Raw genomic sequence first — 21,214 nt, forward strand, 5'->3', positions numbered from 1 at the left:
TGAATTGCACACATACTTAAAAAAAATATCAATACTTGTTCTAACCACGATGCAGATTTGCTGCTGATTTAGGTTCCTTGAGATGTGTCTACTTCTCACATTAAAAGGCAATTTATTTCTAGCATAAATCATTCACAACTGGAGCAAAAAAATATCTACCTCACTAATCGTAGCACAAACGAGATGAGTTTTTTTTTGGTAAAAAATGGAACAATATTTGTAACATTTGTACATTGGTTCTTGATCGGTAGATGGATGGTTTATTGATGGACTGATTGATCAGTTTTGATGTTCAGGTACGATCTACTGCAGATTAATTGAAGGAAACGACGTACGTTCATTCACTGATTTATACGAATCACATTTTGCTTTTGCCAAACTGTATTCACATTCACACAACCACACAACCAACCTGGTTAATAAATGTCAAACGGCGGCAGCTAAAACGCGCTCCATACAAACACAATTCAACTTTACATAGCAGCAACCATCAGCCAAAAAGGTTGGAAAATGTAAAATTAACACACAAGCACACACATTCCATATGTTTGAAATTATCACTTTTTCTACTACTCAACTATTCATCTTCGCTTTTTCGCTGCAGCAACGATATGTTGTGCTCATCGCAAATACTCGTTTGTGGCAATGTATGATCGTTTGAATTGTAGCCCATAAAACGTACGTTGTGCGCTGTAGTGTATTAACAATTATACGAATTTCACTTCAAGCCCTTTGGTACGATTAGTGTGTAGTTTTTTTTCTTGGTTGTGTCGCACATCTTGCACTTAAACTGTTCCCTCGATCTCTTGCCTTACCTTGCTTTATTTCATTCGAAGCGTTTTTCACCCTGTTGCGGGAGGATCGTTTGTGAACTGGATTCTTGTTCGTGTGAGTGCGGTGCATTTTATCACTCCTGGTATAACGTCACTGACATGGAATAGTTTAATGTTCTATAGTAAGAGAAACCTCTTTTTGTTGCCAACTTTTGAACGCGTTTGAAGGGTTTTCGGTTATGTTGCAACCGTTTACACCGAAGCTAGGAACAAACACGCAAACACTCAGCGTATAAATATACTTTTCCAGATTGCAGCTTTCGCGACCTTCAACTGATCGATCGCCTGACTAATCTGACGGTGTTGCTTTAATGTTCACTATTTCCACTCTTCTAATTCTGGTGCAAACAACTAAACCAACGCAAGAACAGTAGAAGACAACGATAGTACGAATCAAGATGCTGTCTTAACTCTGGCTGTCCTATCGCTTCAGCATCTAAACGTTAACTGAAGTCCGGATCGCACGTAAAGCACCGGCCGGCATCCAGCGCACACTACTACACGCGCACACATGGCGAGCCGAATTGGCACTACGTGCAGCATTAGCGCAAGGGGAGGGGGGGACAGCAAAATATGTTCTAGAATGCTACCTCACAAACACATTGCCACGTTCCTTTGTGCGGCACGTGCGTGCGCTACTTGCTTCGTGTGTGTGTGTGTGTGCGTGCGCGAATGGAGAAAGCATTGGATTGTCATCAATGGAGATGAACCGTGTTCATAATGAATGCACCGTGCAGTCAGGATTTCAACCTTCAGATTGAATAAATCCAAATCAAATTAGAGTCTATCATGATATCTCGTTTATTGACATGTCTCTTTATCTTATCACAATCTCATTACACTGTACCGATATAGATAACTTTATATTTTGTTTTTTTGTGGAGCGCCGATTATCCGTGCTCATCGAGACCCACCCCTTGCCGAATAAGCGAATATCACGGATAATAGGCGCAACTCTTTTATTGATAAATATTTGTGTTTATTGTGTAATGGGTAGACATTTTTTATAAAGCTAGATGTTAGTTTCCTTATTTACACTTTGCAAAGTAAATCTGTTCTTTTATTTCGAATTTGAGCAAATTATATAATTCCCTATTGAAGCTTTTATTTCTTGCCATCATCAGTTTTGCATTTCATATGTCAATTAACCTTCGGAACTGTCATTTCCGAGCTGCACGGATAATGGGACGGCCGGATAAAAAGTACCCGGATAATCGGCGCTCCACTGAATTTATATCTTTATTTTTTACGAAGAAACCAGATACAAAAACACGAAAAGACGAAACGCCAGCTATGTAAAAAGTTAAGCATAATAAGGAAAGCACCAAAGAGAACCCATTGTACAAACAATACGAAATGTTCATGTTTATTAATAATCTCATATATAAACACTAAATTCACTACTACCACTACAAATAGTTGTCGTAGCCGGAACTGGTGTATTGTAGGCTTTTTTTTCGACACTTGCGCTCTCTTTATACAATCACACAGACAAGAGAATGATGCTTACAAGATGGGGAACATTAAACATACGATCGGGCAAAATGGCAAATGTGCACTACGTTCCAGCTTATTAATAGAACCAAAAGCAATGTATATGTTTGCTGCTAGGCCTGTGTTAGGGGATCATTTTGCGGTTTGCTAAAGTAACTTCAATGCTTTGTCGGTTGATAAACGACATGAATGAAGCGATGATATTGCAAACGAAAGGTAGACAAATTGTTCTATGCTATATGTTCTATAGATTGACATGTTTTGTAGTGCATATAAATAGCACGTCAAGTTACAGTTAAATAAACACCATTCTGCGAGTTATTATCTGTGCTTTAGACAACCGTTTCATCAAAATTACAAACAGAAGAAACAACGTATCAGTTTCGAGTCTTCTTGCGCGGTTAGCTCACATGGCGCATCTTGTAAACGCACAGTACACTCTTACTGTTGGCCTGCTTCCGTGGTCAAACGTAAAGATCGGTCAGTCTGACACGAAATATAAATCAGATGCACGCGACAACGTTCAACTTCACACATAGCACCGATTGGCGTTTAATGACATCAGTAACAACCAAACGTGTGGTGCGCTGCAGAATTTTTTTTTCGCTTTGCTTTTCGTTCATCCCATTATCAGTTGAGACATTCGCAAACCAAACCAAAACACCACTAAGCGGAATGTAAAGCCAGTAGCGGAAGAGAGTGAAGATCGTTTTTTGACTATTTTGATTTTGCATGAGATATTTTTATGAACCTTCACCAAATAATGCAAACAAGAAAAAAGCATACCACAACCAGACAATAGACAAACACATATTAGATCACGGTCAAGCGGGAGACGTCGAACGCAACTTCACGTTTTCTGTAATAGGGGGTGATTTTCTAAAATATGTTTTAGGATTCGTTCGAGTTTCACAAGCTGTGATCGTGTAATATTTAATAATTTGGTACAAAATACAAGCTTTAACAACGCTCAACTATTTGCACGAAACAAAAAAACGGCAAGCAAAGTTGAAGCGTGCGGAAATGGAAAGCAAAGTTAATCGGAGTTACCTATTACAACTACAAACACAAAATAACGAAACATAACTTCCAATGCATGATGCCGACGTACGGCCTGCATTTACGCGAAACAACGTCACAAGCCGACAACTGCAATGTGTGACGCATAGGTTGTTTTGCTATCGAATATGCTTCGGGTTTGAAATTTAATTTCACGCATCTATGAGACTACACAAAAATAAACACACACACAAAAAGAGAAGAAAAAACAAAAATTTTAATTTATTACACAGTTCCACGCGCATGTATGTCCGTACAAAAAGAAACAAAACGATTATGTACACATTCACAATTGACAATTTTTGTACTAAACGAATGTGCTTCGAACATTTTTTTTGCTGCGCTTCTAATCGACCGACGATGTATCGATGGGCAGGATTTCTTCCGGTGTCAGTTGTACCACTTCCAGTGGAGGACGGCACCGTGTGCTGTGGAGGATTAGGAACTTGTTGTCTATTGTTTTCCCACAACGATCACAAATACTTTTGGTGGATGGTTTTAGCGTCATTTCGTGTACGCTTTTGGCGTTTCTTTTCGGTGCGAGCGTGTACGAAATTTCACCTTCACTCTGCGGACGATCTTCGGTGGATGCGGCGACACAATCGACAATATTTCCATTTTGCTCCTCCAGTGGCTGTTCTTCGATCTTCCTTGCTGTCCTTCGTTTCTTCGTATTTTCGGACATGCTGGAGTTTTCATCAGCATTTACCCTCTTCTTCGATCCGTTAGACATTTTCCAAAAACACGTTAAACACGATAGCAGTAAAACAACGGACGTCTGATTAACCCGAAACTTGGCTTGATAATGATCGTATCACCCGATCGGATGTTGCGTAGACAATGGGAAGATCGAGTATCCAAGCACTTGCGTTACTGAGTGTCGCTGTGAGTGCAACGAGAGCGGCGCACACGCGCTAATTTCTCTCAGTATGCTATTGCTCGCGGGAGGGGAGACTTCCCATACAAAGGAGGGGGGCGCATTTCCTTAGACATGATTATTTTTGGTTTGAAGATGAGAAGCTGTTTATGTGTTTGTGATTGATCGAACCACTCTCGAAGTTCGGTGTATTGCATTTTCTGGGCTGTCGTTGATACACCACCCCTGGAGCATGGGGTGATCCTACGATTCTGCGCATTTGGTTCCAAAGTTCTGTGATCGTTGTGTGTTTGAGTGATGACTTCAGGTGTAAGACGCTTTTTGTGGCTTTTTGTGTGTTTGAGTGACTGTGGAAATTTGAAGGAAAAAACTCAACTGACGTGGTCCTGCAGCTTATGAATGAGTTGTGCTAATTGAGAGTGACAGTTACACACAAATCCCTCTCTCTCGCGCTCTTCTTGGCTCAACGACCCTCAACAGTCCTTCGTACGGGACCAGATATTGCATCATGATATTGAAATCGCAATACGATTAGATATCTGCGTGAAGGTGGCCAATTTATTAAATTTCGTCAAGTATTAATTTTCTTATGCGTGAAAATTGTGTTGTTTTCGTTTCTGTGTTTTTTCTTCAGGTTTTAAAACATCGTGTATCGTATATATTATATTACATCATCTATAACAGGGGTCGGCAAAGTCCGGTCCGCGGAGAAAAAAATATTGTAGTGCTCATGAAGAACAAAAAATCCAAAAATTTGACTACATTTGTATACATTTGTTAGCAGCTTTCGATTTCCAGAAGGTGGAATAAAAATTTCGAATCAATATACTGACAAATAACCCTTAATAATAGGAAAATTTAAAGCGCTTCTAGAGACAGTTGGTTTGGTTGGTTGGTCTACCAGTGCATACCAGCGCTCCACAGGCCACAGTCCAGTCTAGGGTTCCCTATAGCCTTTCCTGTCTCGATGAGAGAGCATGTGGGAAGCATGATGAATTCGGTTGAGCACGATTCCTATGCTTGGTCTCTCCACAAGTGTCGCAGCGGCCGTGGATCGTTCACTCATCAAAATATTTTCTCGATTCATGACTAATCATTTTGCTTTCGATGGACATTTGCAACGTGCAAGTGTGTGGATGTGGAGTACGATTCCACGATGTAGATCATCTTCTGTGGAGCCTAATTTCTCTCATTTTCTTCCTACTGTTATTTGTTGTTTTGTAATTGTTTAATTTGTTGAAAGTATCACATTTAAAATTTTTTAGTTAGCTTTTGAGTTTATATCTCTTTATAACGTTACCAAAACAGTAATATTTTATATTTATTTATTTAAATCTATATATATAAAATTCTCGTGTCGCGGTGTTAGTGTGCAAACTCCTCCGAAACGGCTGAACCGATTTGTATGAAATTTTCGCTGAACGTTCGTTAGGTATGAGAATAGGTTTACCGCTACTTTTCGTTTCGCTAGGTGGCCTCTGGCCAATATTATGAGTTCTTTTCTGTTTTTCCTACGAAAGTTATCAAGTAGGCATAGCCATTTTTTCAACACGAATAATGTTGAACACTATTGAAACAAAAAAGGTCTAACGAATAAATCAATCAAAGTAGGTACACATGACGATTTATTTTTGCAATTTTACTCTTTAAAGCGTAAAATGAGTGATAAATAAGTAAAACGCAAGTGTGTGAATAATTGAAAAATGCTGTTTAGGGATTTGCGGCTCGGTGGTAGATGTGGAAAGCCAGAAATGTCTCCTGAAGTAGCAGAAAAGAAGAAGAGCCACAAAAAAAGAAGAAAAATTGCTTTGATTGGGAATATCATTTGGATTCTCTCTCTCTTTTCTTGGCTTTGAACGACCTTACAGGTTACGCCGACCATTTCTGGCTTACTAGACTTATTTTACCACGTAGCTGGATAGTCAGTCCTTGCTACGGGGGGACGGTCCGGATGAGATTTGAACCCGGTCCTGCCGTGTGGACGGGCGCCGTTTATCACATGCACCACCGGGTGCCCCTTTGGCAATAATTTAAGAAATTTCAATTAATCAACGATATTCTAGCCCACTCTAATAATACCACACGAATCAAGATTGAACACTCCAAATGTTTGTTTTATTTACAAAACGCATGTTTAAGGGCAAAACTAGGTTTGCCGGGTAAGCTAGTTTATTTTATAAATCATTACGTAAAGTTTCTTGTGCCTGGCCGTCCTAACGGAAAATAAATAAAAGTTAAGTAGCTATCTATTCTGATCAGAAAGGTATTGTGACAAATAAATCGTTAGTTCTCCGTTGGAATATCACAGAAATACGATTATAATTTTACGCCTGCCAATACGCTCGTGAACAAATCTGATAGTGAATCCATTGTCCGATACCTTACTCTCTTCCTTTTTACCGCTTAAGGAAAGAACCTTCGAATCTGTGCATTTTTTCCATTTTTCGGAAAAAAACATTTCCACCACACGGAAAGGACGAAGTGAAGAAGATCACACATTTTGCAAAAAAAGGACAATCAATGCAAAAGCGCTCGTAGTGCGGGCGTGTGCCGCGCCAAAAACTGCAATCGATAAGGAAGCACTATTTTTATAGGCAAAAAAAAAACAAACTTCCAAACCCTTATCTGTGTCACCATTTTGTAGCACATTTGCTTCACCGCTATGAAGGTTTATGCGTTTGCTTCAAGATGCAAACTTGCAATGGCTCCTGTACCGTTTCTGCCCAAGCCGGGCGCAACATTCGCACAGCGATGGTGGTGAATTGCTAAGAAACTTCCAAACCACCCACGGGCGAACTGAATGCTGTTGCAGTTGCACCTTCGTTAGCCGTTAGTTTCACGGTACGGTACAATGAATGTTTCGATCGTACGTTTCTTACGGTTTCCTTATCGTACGCCTTTCCAGCAACATCCGTCTACCCGTAACGGCTCCCGGAGATGGTTTGTAGGCGATGTGATTGTGCCGTTTTGCTTTATCCACTTCTAGTGGTGCTTTCATAAGGAGCCAGTACGCTAATTCGAAATTAAGTTTTTTTTATTTAATTTTTTTTATCACCAACACCATATGGCGCTGATAGCATCTTAGTTCATTAACCAACCGATAGGTGGCGGTGTTTTATTTTTTTAAATTGAAAACAATCAACGGAAAATTAATGTTGCTGTCGAGGGCATACTAATATAAATTTAAAGTTCGTTGAGTTTTTTTAATACTTCCATTTAGTACCGTAACCCGATAAGCCGATGGTCAATAAGTGGGCAAAACAACAATCTTGCACCTACCGGTCTTTTCCCGAGGTGTGTGTGATCGTTTTTATTTTCTTTTTCGCACATAAACCTTTTCCGTTTTTTTAACCCCTCCGGCTGAACCCTACGCTAGACATTGCTAGAGCCTTTATGCACCTTTACCGGCACTTTGCAATGGGCATCTCATCGGTGAAGTTTAGCCATCTTGCTGACCCCATCGTCGTCTCGCTTTTGCGGATTAAGCTGCCATCAAATGGGAAGATGATGGACCGGCAGTTGTGCGGTGGATGAAGCACCAGGTACGAACGAAAGCGAAACGATAGCAAAGGTCGAAAAAGAAAAGCATTGCATAGAGTAAAGTACTTTATATATAACAGTTTCTTATCGTGCCTTTTTTTTCAAAGCAGCATGATTTTTTTTTCATCTTATTCCACATTTTCGGTAAGTCACTTTATCCGGCGAGGATTTTTACCTCACTTCCTTCCGGTGCAGGTGGCTAGTCCACACAGGTACCATCGGTTGCAGAGAAGTGGATTAAATAATAGTTGAAGTATAGTTTCTTTCCCTTCCATTTGCTCACGCGAACGCGACATTTTAAAGTGGATATTTCCGCGGCTTTTCTTCGGTGTGCGTACACCTGGGACCGAGGACTATTGCTTTGCCGAGTTGGGGAGACAGTACGGCGTGAAAAACAGGGAACGAGTGGAACACCAGCGTAACCGGTAACGCTTATCGCAGCTAGCGCCGGTCCGCAGCACAGAAACAGGAGACAGAATCTGGGCACGTGTCCTACCCGTGCTGTATCTAGCTGGCTGATGTTGGGGCATTTTTTCCCGCCCACGTGTATGGATGGGTGTGTGTGTGTGTTATTTAACTCTCTCACTTTTTGGCCTGTTCCTGGGTTCGATGCGGTTCGCGGCCTTAAACTCATATCCCGGGAGTACCATTTGCTACCCTTCTCTCCATGGCGCAGCAGCCAGCACACCGGGGGACACGCGATAAGGAATGATTAAATGATGCCATTTTTATGTGTGTGCGGCGTGGATTTCTTTTTTTTTTTTCTTTTTCCTCGTTCCATCTTTTTAAGGTGGGAGGTTTTTTTTTGTTTAATCCCACATCTACGTTGTGTCCTTTTGATGCGATTTTTCCGAGTGTGTTTTTTATGTGTTTGTGTTGCTATCGTGCCCGTACCGGGTTGTTTCCCAAGCGTTCCAGACTTGTGGGAGGAGAATTTAAAAAAAACACAAACACACACAAGCCTTCCGATCTTGCAGGGAAGCTGTTTTACACGGGGCAGCTTGCTTGTTCAATTCCTCTACCTTTTTTGTTGCCAGTTTGAAATAGGTGCACATTTTTTACACTCCCTACATTCTTTTAAGGTGTTGAGCTGGATTCATTCATTTGAAAAATCATTTGTCCACAAGAACGGGATAAGAGCGCTGGTTTGGTTTAGGGGGTTTTTTTATGTTCACTTCCGATAATGTCGCTATACTGCGGCAAATTCGTTCGATGAGGCTTGTAATAAATCAATAGTTGTGTGAAGTAGAAAATGTTCTATTGAGTTTTGAAAAATACAAATGAACGGATTAATATGGTAAACTTGTAGTTTCACAAAGAGATAGTTTAAATAGTGCTAGCCGACCAAACAATATATGAAGAAGATGTGTAATTATTTCATAAATTTAACATAAAATTGTGTGCATATACCAACATTGTTTTACATAAAAAATAAATGCAAAATATGTGCCAAAATAAATTAACACACAAAATAACGATATTTTCAAAACCTAATATTTTACAGTGTACATTTACTCCGCTTCACTCTCCGGCAGAGGGCGCAGTTGTCGATAAAAGGAATTCGAATGGTTCGATTCGAGGCGGAAAACTTCTCTCGATCGTAACGAATACACATAAGAAGAAGACTTTGTTTTTTTGGTTGCCGCAGCAATGTGTTTTTTTCTCTCGATCGAAAAGACTTGTAAGAAGACTTCTTTGAAACATACAGACTCTGAAAGATCCATCATAACTAGCGTGTTCTAGATCGATCTATTATCATTACGGAATGACGACATCGTATATGAACAGGATTGAGTTTAAATTAATGCAAGATATTAGACAAGATATTTGCAAGATCAAATAGCCAGACAGTTTTTTTATCCAGCTCGTCCGTAAAGCTTAAAACTTTATTCCGGAGTACAATTGTACAAAAGAAAATGTGCGTTGCATAAAAAAACAAAACATGTACACATACGCTTAAAAGTACACAAGAAAGTTCTATTTAAACTTGTAAAAAAACCATCTAAGCTCGTAGACAGCATGTACGAAGATGAATGTTTTCCGGAGGCGAACCATGAGCCATGTTGATAGGCTGTTATCAAAACTTCAACAGCAACGTTTGTACAGATAAGATCAGATAAGTTCCGGCAGATGTCGATGTCGATGGCCAGTGGTAGAGGGCTTGTAAAACGTGTGTACCTTATTTGCTAGTGGCGCACCATTGTGAAGCATGGCTCGGTGCTGTAGGGATAGTGTGTTGAGGGTTTTGCGGGGGGATCGTTATCGGTCAAAAGTTTGCTACAACGTCTTGGACATATTTTTGTTTGTTTGCTTTTTATTCAGCTTAGTATTGAATATTTTTAAATTTCCATTCCATGAATAACTTAGTAGGACGAAAGGGAAGTATTTGTGGAAAAGAAATGAATAGGTTTGGAATAACCTAGGAATGTAGAATTATCTTCAGCACCGGTAATAGATTACATGTGATGCGAAGGTGTGAAAACAAGAAACATCTCTGGACATTCCACACTGCGAGCGTTGTGTTTGTCCAGCTGCTTCGAGACCTATCCCATGTCTCCGTAGGCGAAATGGAGCAGAACGTAATGCTGTACGTTTTGCCATAGATAGCAAGATTTATCTCGGGACTTTTATCGCAGACATTTCGTCGCACCGGGCACAAGGATTGCGGTGCGCACCCTTAATACCTGAAGTGGGTGCAATATCTAGCCGCTGGACAGAGGGCCACCAGCACGGATAGACGAAAAGTAAGCAGACACCTGGATAATGGTATCCTTTGCAAATACTATCCACTACACCGGATGCTAAATGGTATGGTGCCCGCGTCTATAAGCACAATGTGACACTCCGTACATACATACTAAGGAGAAGGAAGGTGAGCAAAGTTTTTATTTGCATTGCACAGTGGCGTAGTATGTAGCGTAGAGTGGTTGAAAATAAGGTGAAAATAACTAGCTATCTGTCACCGGTACGATAGCATTCGCTGTGATGTAAATGCCATTCTACGCAAACAGGTGGGTGAAAACGATAGCGACAGTTGATGTAACGGTTGTGCTCACGAAGAAGCAAAAAAAGGCACCGATATTAAGAGATGAATGTCTGAAGATGGCATCGCAGGCGGGGTTTGTGGGGGATTAACTCGTCGTCAGTAATCCAGCAGACCCTGTCAGGGCACCGAATCTGACAGTGAGACAGTACGGGAGAGCTGTTCATCTTACCGATTTGGAAGGATTGCACTAACCCACCCAGGGTTGACAGTACGTCACCAATTCGGTGCAGATAACGACATGGAAATTTATACTTCACAAAACGACTTCCAAAGTCAGTGAGACGTCGTACGATACGCAGGAGGATATGCAGGAGAAAAAAAGATAGATAGAACTATGAGCCAAGTGTCAAGATTGAATGCTTTGTAGGGAAATAGTTCTGCAGAAAACATCATCAGAGCGTGTATGATAATGCTGAATAGGAAAGAAGATGATCTGATATGGAAGAATATTTGACGACCTAGCATTGGGATGAAAATGTGTTTGTACAACAACCGTGCTGGTCTGGGTTCAGTAAATTTTCTTCATCACAAAGGAAATATAAATGCTGTCACTTTCCATCGTTCGAGTTTCTCGAAAGAAATTCCTCTTCAAGCATATTATAAAATCGATAACATCAGCAAAATCTCAGCAAATGATATCAATTGTTTTACGCTCTCCGGAATCTCTAGCCTTGTAATAGCCGAGTCGTTTGATAACGATGCACGAGACGCGTTATCAGTGGAACCAATGATAAGGTAAGCCTACCATCATAAGGCCCGGGTACATCTCAATCTTGAGAGCAATCTTTCGCACTTACCGAGCATGATCTTCGTGCTTCTCGAGCGTAACAGCTCGTACAGCTTGGGATGCATTTGGTGGCCGTCTATCACTGGTCGGTGGCGGTTATGCGGATATATGGAACACACGAACATTCACGGCAAATAGGCTACGAGACACTTTAAATCACTTTAAAATTTTTATCGCTTTTTTTAAACACTTTTACCACATTGACATAGTGCACTTTACTTTGACAGAGCGTCAAAGGTTTAATTAACTAAAATTTTGTTGTAAGACTTAGATAATCACATACTTCATTAAAACTTTAAATCTTTTTAGAAACACACACACACACATACAGAGACACTTCAAACCACTCCCGAGCAGCTAAAAAAAGGTTTTCACTAGTTGTGCGTTACAAAATGCTTCACAGACAGCACAACAGTGCGTTGTTATCGCGGTGCGAGTCACTCTGCGACTGAACCCGGTTGGCCACCGCCCCGTGTACCATTCACACTGCATATCGCAAGCACTACAGCGACAGACGAGCCGGGGCATGAACATCTTGTTGGCCCCTTGCACTCCACTACAACCGCCAGGATTGAGATATAATCGAATTGCGCGAAGATAAGAAAAGAGCCATCCTCGCATCTGGATGGCCAGGCCGGCGCACGAATGGACGGTCCGGGTGTAGAGATTGGTTTGTTGATTTGAAGGGCCCAGCAAGCAGTACCCCTCGCTAGATCCGCTCCTCCGATAACGAGCGCTAGAGATATGGGTATGAAGCTATATTTGGACACCTTACCCCGCCTCACCAGCACCCCGGTTCCCATCCAGTATTCTTAGACATCGTACGGCTGCACATGGTGGCGAAGGTGATCGTCAAACCTATCGTCCAAAACGTCTTCTTCAGCCGCCAATGCCAATACGAAATGTATGGGCGAGTCTTATCAGAACCACATTGGCCCATTGGATTTCCACCTATCACCTCCCTGCCCGTGCTCCTTTTGCCCAGTGTACCGGTATGTAAATGTACACTCCTATCAGTGGGTCTATATCTACAGCCCCCGGAGGCGCTCCTAATATGTCCCCACAAACGTGCGTCCGAGCTGAAGAGAATCCAATCGCATAGGTAGCTAAGAGCCCTGCACACTCTCATCGGCGGACACTAGATAAGGCACTAAAAGGTGATACCCCAAAAAGCACGGTGAAGAAACCGATGGTAGGCAAAGAAAACCGGACGCGCGAACACCTTACTTCCGTGGACTGTGCGCGTCCCTCGCGATCCATGAACGACAGAGGCTAGGGCTAGTCGGCCAAGCGAACTGGCGCGATATCGAAGATAAGCGAAAAATATTCATCATAACTTTATCGCTAGTCAAACATGGAACGTTATTAACAGTTCCTTTCCACTTTGTTCGTTTCCCTTCGTCCGTTCGGACGAGGTCTCTTTCTTTCTTCCTGTCTGGCCCATGAGTCAAACCGCTAGGTTCTGCTCGAGACCGATGCTCAAATCTTATTTCCAAGGCAAGGCAACTCCACTCGAGTGGCAGAGGCCGGTCCAGATAAGCGACACGAAAGATTGGAACAGCCGATAAGACATAGCCGTACGGGCCCAGTCCGGCCTTGCCTGCTTGTGCTGTCGTTGCTTCGCAAACGAATCCGGAATAGGATTCGATTGCGAGAACGGAAGCCAGAACTCGGATGGTAATGGTGGACGGTGATCACAAATCGAACAATATCCCTCCCCCAATTACCTTCGCATGTCGGTCTGAAACTGTCACTGGTGTGTTGGATGTGATTAATGGTGGTATGGATTCTTTGTTTGATTAGCGGACGGATATCGTTGATAATTAAGAGTTGACTTTGTGAGTAATTCCAATTTTATCAATTTTATATCAACTCAGATATTCAAAAATTTTCAGATTAATTCTTCCTTTTGTGATTAATCCTTCCTATTGTGGAGCAATTTGATGGGACTTTCTGATTTTAAAATAACCTCAAAGGTTAGTAAACACGGCTGTCCCCAATGCATAGCTACCGTTGGTTTTATGGTCATCCCGGACCGAGAGAAGCATTCAGAAATCAAAATTCATCTGTCAGAACACTATCCGGCGCTTATCGACAATGGTCACTACGATCGGTCATGTAATATCAGCCCCCGTTTCAGTCGTCAGTGTTGGAGTTCTCTCCACTGTTTGCAGGCGGATGCAACGGTCAAACAAAAAATGGCATAAGCGCACATAGCCGGACAAGAACGAGCCACTGTGCAAAATAGGACCATTTTTGATGTAGAGAACGTGGTCTGGTATACCACAGTTGGCACTTGGCGCTACATTTGTCCCAATAAAGGAGCATGATGGGATCAGACCTCTCGCTTTCATGAGGTGGGAAGGGTTGGGTACTACCCGGTACGGCGAAGAGAGTAAACGAGGTCCGGGCAGAGCGCGTATCACGCGAACAACGTACATAAACAGTACGAGCGAAAGATAAAACTTCATATCCGGAAATGAAACCTTACGATAAGCAGCGCAACTACTACAACTCTGCTACTGCCGCTATTACGCTGTGACATTGTACGCGGCAAGCTTCGGGCGTACGGATTCTCGCAGCACGGCCTGGAATGTCACTGTTGGTTTACTGTGGAACTCGATGGCAAATTTGTGATCGTCCGTTGCCTGGACCGCTGGAAACAAGGCACCAGATGTAATCTTGACACACTGGGAGCTTCAAAGTGTCACGATGGATGTCGCGTGCAAAGTCGGACCCCGTTTTCGTGTACGTTCCTCGAAACGTAGCTTTCTCCGAATGTTTCACCCGCCCCAAAAAACTGGAAAACACTCACGATACATGCGGTATGCGATGCGCATGGACGTAAACCCGGTGCGTTATCGTTTCGTGAACTCGTCCGGACGGAAGTGCCGGAGATTGATGCCCGTTTGTTGTAGCCCGGGTACCGGGTTTTGCAAGATTCTTGCACTTGGATACGGACGATAGCTCGTGGTTGGAGTCGTACGTCCCTGGTGGTCGATTGTTATCTGCCCTGGTATGCAATGTGCATCTGGCGAATGTTTCAGATATGCGGCTCGAGCATGCGAGGAAGCAGGTAAGAGGGCAGGGAAGTTCGCGACAAAACATACGTTAGGTGTGATATGAATATTTATGCCGGTGATGCATTTATGTACGATTCAGACTTTGTTCATAACTAGTTTATATGAATATAGTAGTGCTCTTGTTTGTGGGGGGACCTTATTCCAGAGCAGCGCAATTCTTCTAATGTCCATTTACGTATATCGAAACGTGTATCAGCAGTAAAACAGGACTCCATTTCCCGACTACAACTAGCGCTATGGTTAACCCTTATACGCACTTATCCTGCCTATCAGCAATCATTCTTCAAAAGTGATCGATTTGTTTCACATGGGCGAAACGATGAACATCGTTTGTACGGCAACCTTGTACGGTGAGTTTAATTGATAACCGTGAGCCCATCGAAGACAGTTCACGGAACGCATATCGATGGTTCCATTATCAGCGTGGCAGATCAATTTCCTCCCTCTGCTCCATATGTACCATGGTTTGTAACGTTTCAATGATTGGGGGGGCGCATCATATTCGCTCTCCCCGTGACAGATAAGCAAACATCTTCCCGCTGGTCTACCCAATACACAGTTTGCTGGCTAATCAAAAGTCGGCCAACAGTGCGAGCTGCCGTTATCGGACTCCTGAGTTCGGGTTTTTTTTTTTTTGTTTCGATAGGGCAGGTGAGATAACACAGCACCCAAACGCATCCAACATTGGCCGTTATCGGCGGTAGGGGTAGGGAACATTCGAGTGATGGTGAACTGATTATCGGACGATACGGTTTCGAGTGTATTATCAGTTGCCTGGCGGCTATTTGGTGGTGTGCAATCGTTTCAATGGGCAGCGTATGATTGATTAGCGTTGACAATAAGCTGCGTGGACTTGCAATCATTCCCGATCGCTCATCATCCAGGGAAAGGAAATGGAAACCTACTGTAGCATTTATATACAAAATGATAGTTTAACACTAGAACTACCAAGCGTTTTAAGCGTTTTTTGTTTGTGGTTAATTTTTAAACAATTTCGAAGAGTTAGAGTATATTTTATTGTTTATTGCAGATCGTACTTTAGAATATATATGTGAAACTCATGTTTCACCTACCTTAGAATTATTTAACCCTAAAAAATTATGTGATGAAAATGAAGCGTTCCAGTCAAAATGACTGGTCCGGTAGTTCTAGTGTTAAAGAAACACAGTTTATGTTGTGATTATATTTCCAAATTGTTGTGACAAACAATTGAAAGAAACGCTTTAGATCTTAGACAAAATTATACGATTAATTAGTTAAGGAGATTAGCACAAAATCAAAGTAGTAAAATTAAAAAGGAAATACATCGCCTTCGCAACAACATTTGTCAATGTTAAATAATATTCCAGTTTAATTGTAGCATAATTTAAGAGAAATAAAAAGATGTATAGCTTGAGGTAACAAAAATTAAAATTGTTAAAAATCGTAATACACAAAATCTTATCATGACTACTTGATTGTTGGATAACTGAGAGCATTTTAACTAGACTAGAGGCATTTTAAAGCCTTAAAGATTTTTTTTTAATTTTTAAAAGATGGCATATAAACATCTAAATTTTGGTATTTTCTTGCATTCGTTTTCATAACGTAGAAGTCCGTTTCATGTAGGTAGAAAATATAGCAATAGTAGTAAAAAAAATGTGAAAATATGCTTTTTTATGTTGCAAATCTTTTCAAAAACGCTGGTCTTTTAGTGCTCTTTTTAAGTATGTTTAATTAGCAAACGATTACATGTTTTTATAGTTATGGTACGAACCGCTTTTTAATATGTTAGATAGTATCAAAATATCAAACATTAAACTACTAGTTATAGTAAAATTTATTTAAAAAAATCATTCTTGTGTTCTCCGACTTCGCTTGTAAATCATTTCCGTTTTTTTTCGATAGCGAACGGATAAGATTTTTCAATTTTAATTTTTGTTCAGTGTAGTAAGGAAAGTGAAAAGAATTTTAAAATTCCTAAATGAAGAATAATCTATTCTTCTATTATGTTCTATGATAGCATTTATATACGCAAACATCATTCATGAAACCATTGGAATACCGGCAGAAAATCGTCTACTGTAGAAAAAGGTGCCTTTGTAAGCAGTAACCTTCCGTGTTTTAGTTTGATCATCTCTCCAACCATTACGTGATCTGCGTGAGCGAGGTTCAAAATCAACGGTGTGAGATAAGGAACGGAAACGAAATAAAATACACATAGCCCGAACCGATGGAATGGTATAGAAGCGACCACCCAAGCAGCTTCAAGCTTCGTCTGTCCGCATCCAACTAGCTAACATCTAACCCAACCCTACCCGGTTAGGTAAAGTCCGAAAAAACGTGTGCACGATAAAGAAATGCACCGGCGCTTTGCCCGTATCCAAAAATTGTGTATCCACGCGCGTGTTTGTGTGAGTGCATTTTGTTTGTTTGTTTGTCGCTTGTTCGTTGTTTCGTGAAGTAAAATGATGGGAGTTTGCAGTTTTATCAGCAAAGTAGCAGTGTGCCAGACTGCACTTTGCTTAACGTTTGGATCAACGGAAAGCAAAAACTGAACCCCAAAAAAAGAAAAACAAAAAGTATAACATCAAGACTAAAGTAGGTCTCGTTCGTGCTGCTAGAGGCATGGCATTGAAAAGAGGGGGTGAAAATAATAATAGTAAAAAAAATTAGCCAAACTAGGAAAATGCATAGACTCAACGAATAAAAAAGCCAATGAACAAACAAGAACAGTACTGCACCGGGACCTTAAATGCACTCCGACGAAGACCATTGCTGCAAGAAGCGTGGGAATTATATACGAAAAAAAAGATCACCAAACACCGTTTCCATTCTTCCTCTCTTTCCACTTCCTCCATCACCTCGCTTACTTCGAAAAAGAGAACTATTGCGTTTCCAGCCTCGTTTTAAGGTTGATGTTCAGGATAGCAGACTGTAAAAGATGTGTTTTTTTTATTATTTTAGACGCCACGCTGTTCCACACGGCAGCACGGGTTCTTATCTTACCGACCATACTGGCCAAACTATCGTGCGCCTTTTGCTTATAAAATAACAAGCAAAAACTCCTGGTAAGCTCACCAACGCTGGAGAATACGAGTCATACCATGCAGCACGTACTTACTTAAATTTTGAATTGTTTTTTTTTTGTTACCCAGGCTGGCACTGTTTTTTTTCGTTATATTACCCTAATCTAGTAGCAGATTGTAGGAAACAAAACAAAAACTAGTAAAAATGGTAAAGGTGTACCTTTGATTCGACCAGCCCCCTTCAGGCGGTTTATAATGAACTCGAATGTTTAATCTTTTCCTGGCTGGTTTATTTACGGATTTTGTTGCATCACGTTCACGATTTGAGTAGCGAGAATTTGCAATAATTCGGGAACGCGCCCGATTAGCTATAGTACGCGACCGAACATTGATCGTATCGTGAAACACCAGGCGTCTCCATTTTATATTTAATATGCAGAAAATATAGTTGTTACGTTAAACATATTTAGTGGGGAAAAATATGAAAATATAATTAAAAAGAAACTTAAAGAGCATAATTCTTTATCGTTTTTTTAAATTGAAACAAGTATGAAGAAAAAAAGTGACATAAATTTTCAATACCACAAATAAGGGAAAACCTTTCGCGTTAAACGCAACAAACATGGCAGCTGCTTTAAATTTTTTTTGCAGGAAAACAGGAATTTTTGAAAACGTTTGTTTATCAGCCCCATTTTCTCGCCCGTTTTTTTCGATAAAAAAAACCCCAAAAAAACTTACAAAGCGAGTACCAACGCTTCCGACCGTTACATGCAACATGTTTTTTTGTACGTGTGTTTTTATTTAAAAAATATTTACGCCCACATTCGCTCCCGTCCACCAAGGAACGGTAAGGATGGTATTATTATCATTTTAAAATTTATTCCTCTCCATTTGCTTTTGTTTTTTTTTGCGATGTGATGCTTGCTTGCAATTTGGGTTGTTGCAGCACAAAGCTAACCAAGCGGCAGTTGGTCTACGCATTTGCGATACCTCCATTATTATAAAGCGCGATCAGCTTCGAAGGGGTTTTTTCTGACAAGGGTTATTTTTTCGCGTATTTAAAAAAGGACGAGCGACTGGGTGACGGGCAAGAGTTTTGTGGAGTAGCGATAGTGTGCCAGTCGTTAAAAAAGCGCGCGCTTGTGCACACAACGGTGCACAGAAATAAAAAATAATAATATAAAATATACTCACACACATTCACAAAAATACACCTCAGTGTGCAGCACATATCACCCGGGGGAGGGGTTGCACACATGGAAAGAGGGAAAGAACGGAGGGCACTATTTTACGAAGTGCCTTCGCGTTTGACTAGCTTCCCACGTGATAAGCGGCCGAGGTATCCGAAAGAAGGTAAAGCGGAAACAAAACAACAACCAAAGAAAAAAAACTCGCGCAACGGGAATGCAAAATAAGTGAAGCAATAAAAGTGAAGCGACCACGTGTGCGAGAAAAAAAAAACAAAACACACCCAGTGTCTAAATGCAAAAATACCATCAGCGCCTGTTTTACATACAGTGTCCCACACCACGAACGAAATGATAAAGTGTTGATGATAAGTGCAGCGTTTCTGCAGAACACTAACAAACCTCCACTCGTCCACCCGTGTAACCTACTCCAAAAGCCGGGTTTGGGGCGAATTGGAATGCGGGTTTTGAGCGCAGGTGAAGCGTAAAGATAAGCCGATAGTTTAGATGCACTTGGCGTATGATTGTCCCGGTCCGTCCGTACTTACGACTAAGTAGATTCAATTGGTGGCGATTAAAATGGGGTTGGCGAAAAACCAACAACACCAAAAGGCAACCGTTTAGCTTGCCAAGTGTTGCTGTATGTTGATAAATACGAGTGCAAAGTAAGTTGTTTATTTAAAAAAAAACAACGAACCATTATCTAATTGTAAATGGGTTTGTTTTTTTTTAAAGGTATATCTCGAGGAGAACTGCCATATTTGACATTTTGACTGAAAGGCTGGATCCTTCTAATCATAATTATTTTTGCGGTTAAAAAATATTGAAAACATAACTCAACTCTTTAGATTGGTGTTGAAATTGTTTCCAACATAATCACCAAGAAATTAAAAAAAAACGCTGAAAACATTAAGTAGTTCAGGTATTAAAGAATATCATGAAAATATAATTTAAAAAAAAAAATAACTTGCCGGATATTTCTTATGCGCTCGTCTGCGAAACAGAACGATGAAGATGAATTTGGTGACTTACCTATAAATAGAAAGAAAAAAATGCAAGTTTAGAAATTTTAATTTTTGGATACATTGTTTTTTTATATAATTTGTATGTACTATTCTAAGATATTGGCGTAGATCTCAACATAATCCCAAACAAAATATCAACAAATCCCATTTTTATCCTCACATTGAGATTATATGTATTCGTCGCTTACGTATATCGCACCAAACAGGTTTATCTCACCACTCAGATCTCACACGTGAACACTCACCACTCACAATTTCCCGCCATTTTTACAACCCGCGCGGTAGTACGCGGTAACGATCAATAGAGGGCGCCACGGGATTATGAGCGCAATTGTGAATTTCATCAGTTTCATCATGCGTATTGTGTATTGAAAAACTGAAAAGAAGGGTGAATTCGTTATCAGAATCGTTAACAACCAACATTGAAAGTTGAAAGTAAATATAAACAACGAAAAAGGCACCCATTTTGTTCTTTTTTTTAACACATTAAATTTATGCTGAATGATACAATGGAGGCGCGGGCACATGCAAAATGGTCACACGATAAAAAAGAGCAATGATGTGTGTGTGTGTTTTTGCGTTATCCCCTGATGTTTATATTGCCCAAACAGTATCCTTTCGCAATGGTGATGCGTTGGTGGATCATTTACCCCTTTTTTACACATCTGTGCCCTTCCCGGTTCTTCCACTTCCTATCCAAACCGTTTGATGAAGGGATATCCCCGGAGCAGTAAAGTTTAAAGAAAACGTATGAAAAGGATGATACAAACCAAAACCAAAACCAAAAAAAAATAAACCCTTTATCTTATCGTAACGGTACGCGCGCGCGCGAGATAGCCGGCGGGCCATTCGGGTTGCTCTTGTTCTCTTATGGCTTCTATTCCTCCCTGTGGCATCCATTAATCTGATATTCATTTGAATGATGGCGGTGATGGACATCAGAGCCATTGGTGAGCATTGTGGTAATGGTAAAATGGAAGCAAAATAAAAGTTTTGCTGTATGTGTTGGTACATTTCACTTCCTTGCTTTATGGCGAATAAATACAAAAATAATGCATAAAGTTTTAATAAAAAAAGGTTTTAAATTAACAAATGAATAAATCATTTAATTAACACATTTCATTAAAATTATAATCATTGTAAGTATTTGAATTAATTTTATTTGCGTTTTTAAATTGTTTTTGTTGCAAATGCAAACAGGTAAAACCTCGAGCTGCACAATTTCATTGAATGGTAAAGGTAAAACCGTTCCTTCATCTACTTTGCCCCATCCAC

The 21,214-nt window shown here is 40.7% G+C and overlaps 1 protein-coding gene across 10 annotated transcripts in view; it reads right to left on the minus strand.

Moving 5' to 3' along the window:
• The window catches only part of LOC125762658 (zinc finger protein ush), a 146,978-nt gene that overhangs the window by 48,881 nt on the left and 76,883 nt on the right, over positions 1 to 21,214 (minus strand). For 8 of the 10 annotated variants that reach the window (XM_049425027.1, XM_049425028.1, XM_049425026.1 and 5 more), the window contains one exon: positions 11,647 to 19,946. The exons of the other annotated variants lie outside the window; for them this stretch is intronic. In XM_049425027.1, coding sequence (XP_049280984.1) covers positions 11,647 to 11,761 — 115 coding nt within the window. In that variant the 5' untranslated portion in view covers positions 11,762 to 19,946. The remainder of the gene's footprint in view (positions 1 to 11,646; positions 19,947 to 21,214) is intronic. 10 annotated transcript variants of the gene reach the window in all.

This window comes from Anopheles funestus, chromosome 2RL (genome assembly GCF_943734845.2).
Source record: "Anopheles funestus chromosome 2RL, idAnoFuneDA-416_04, whole genome shotgun sequence".
NCBI lineage: Eukaryota > Metazoa > Arthropoda > Insecta > Diptera > Culicidae > Anopheles > Anopheles funestus.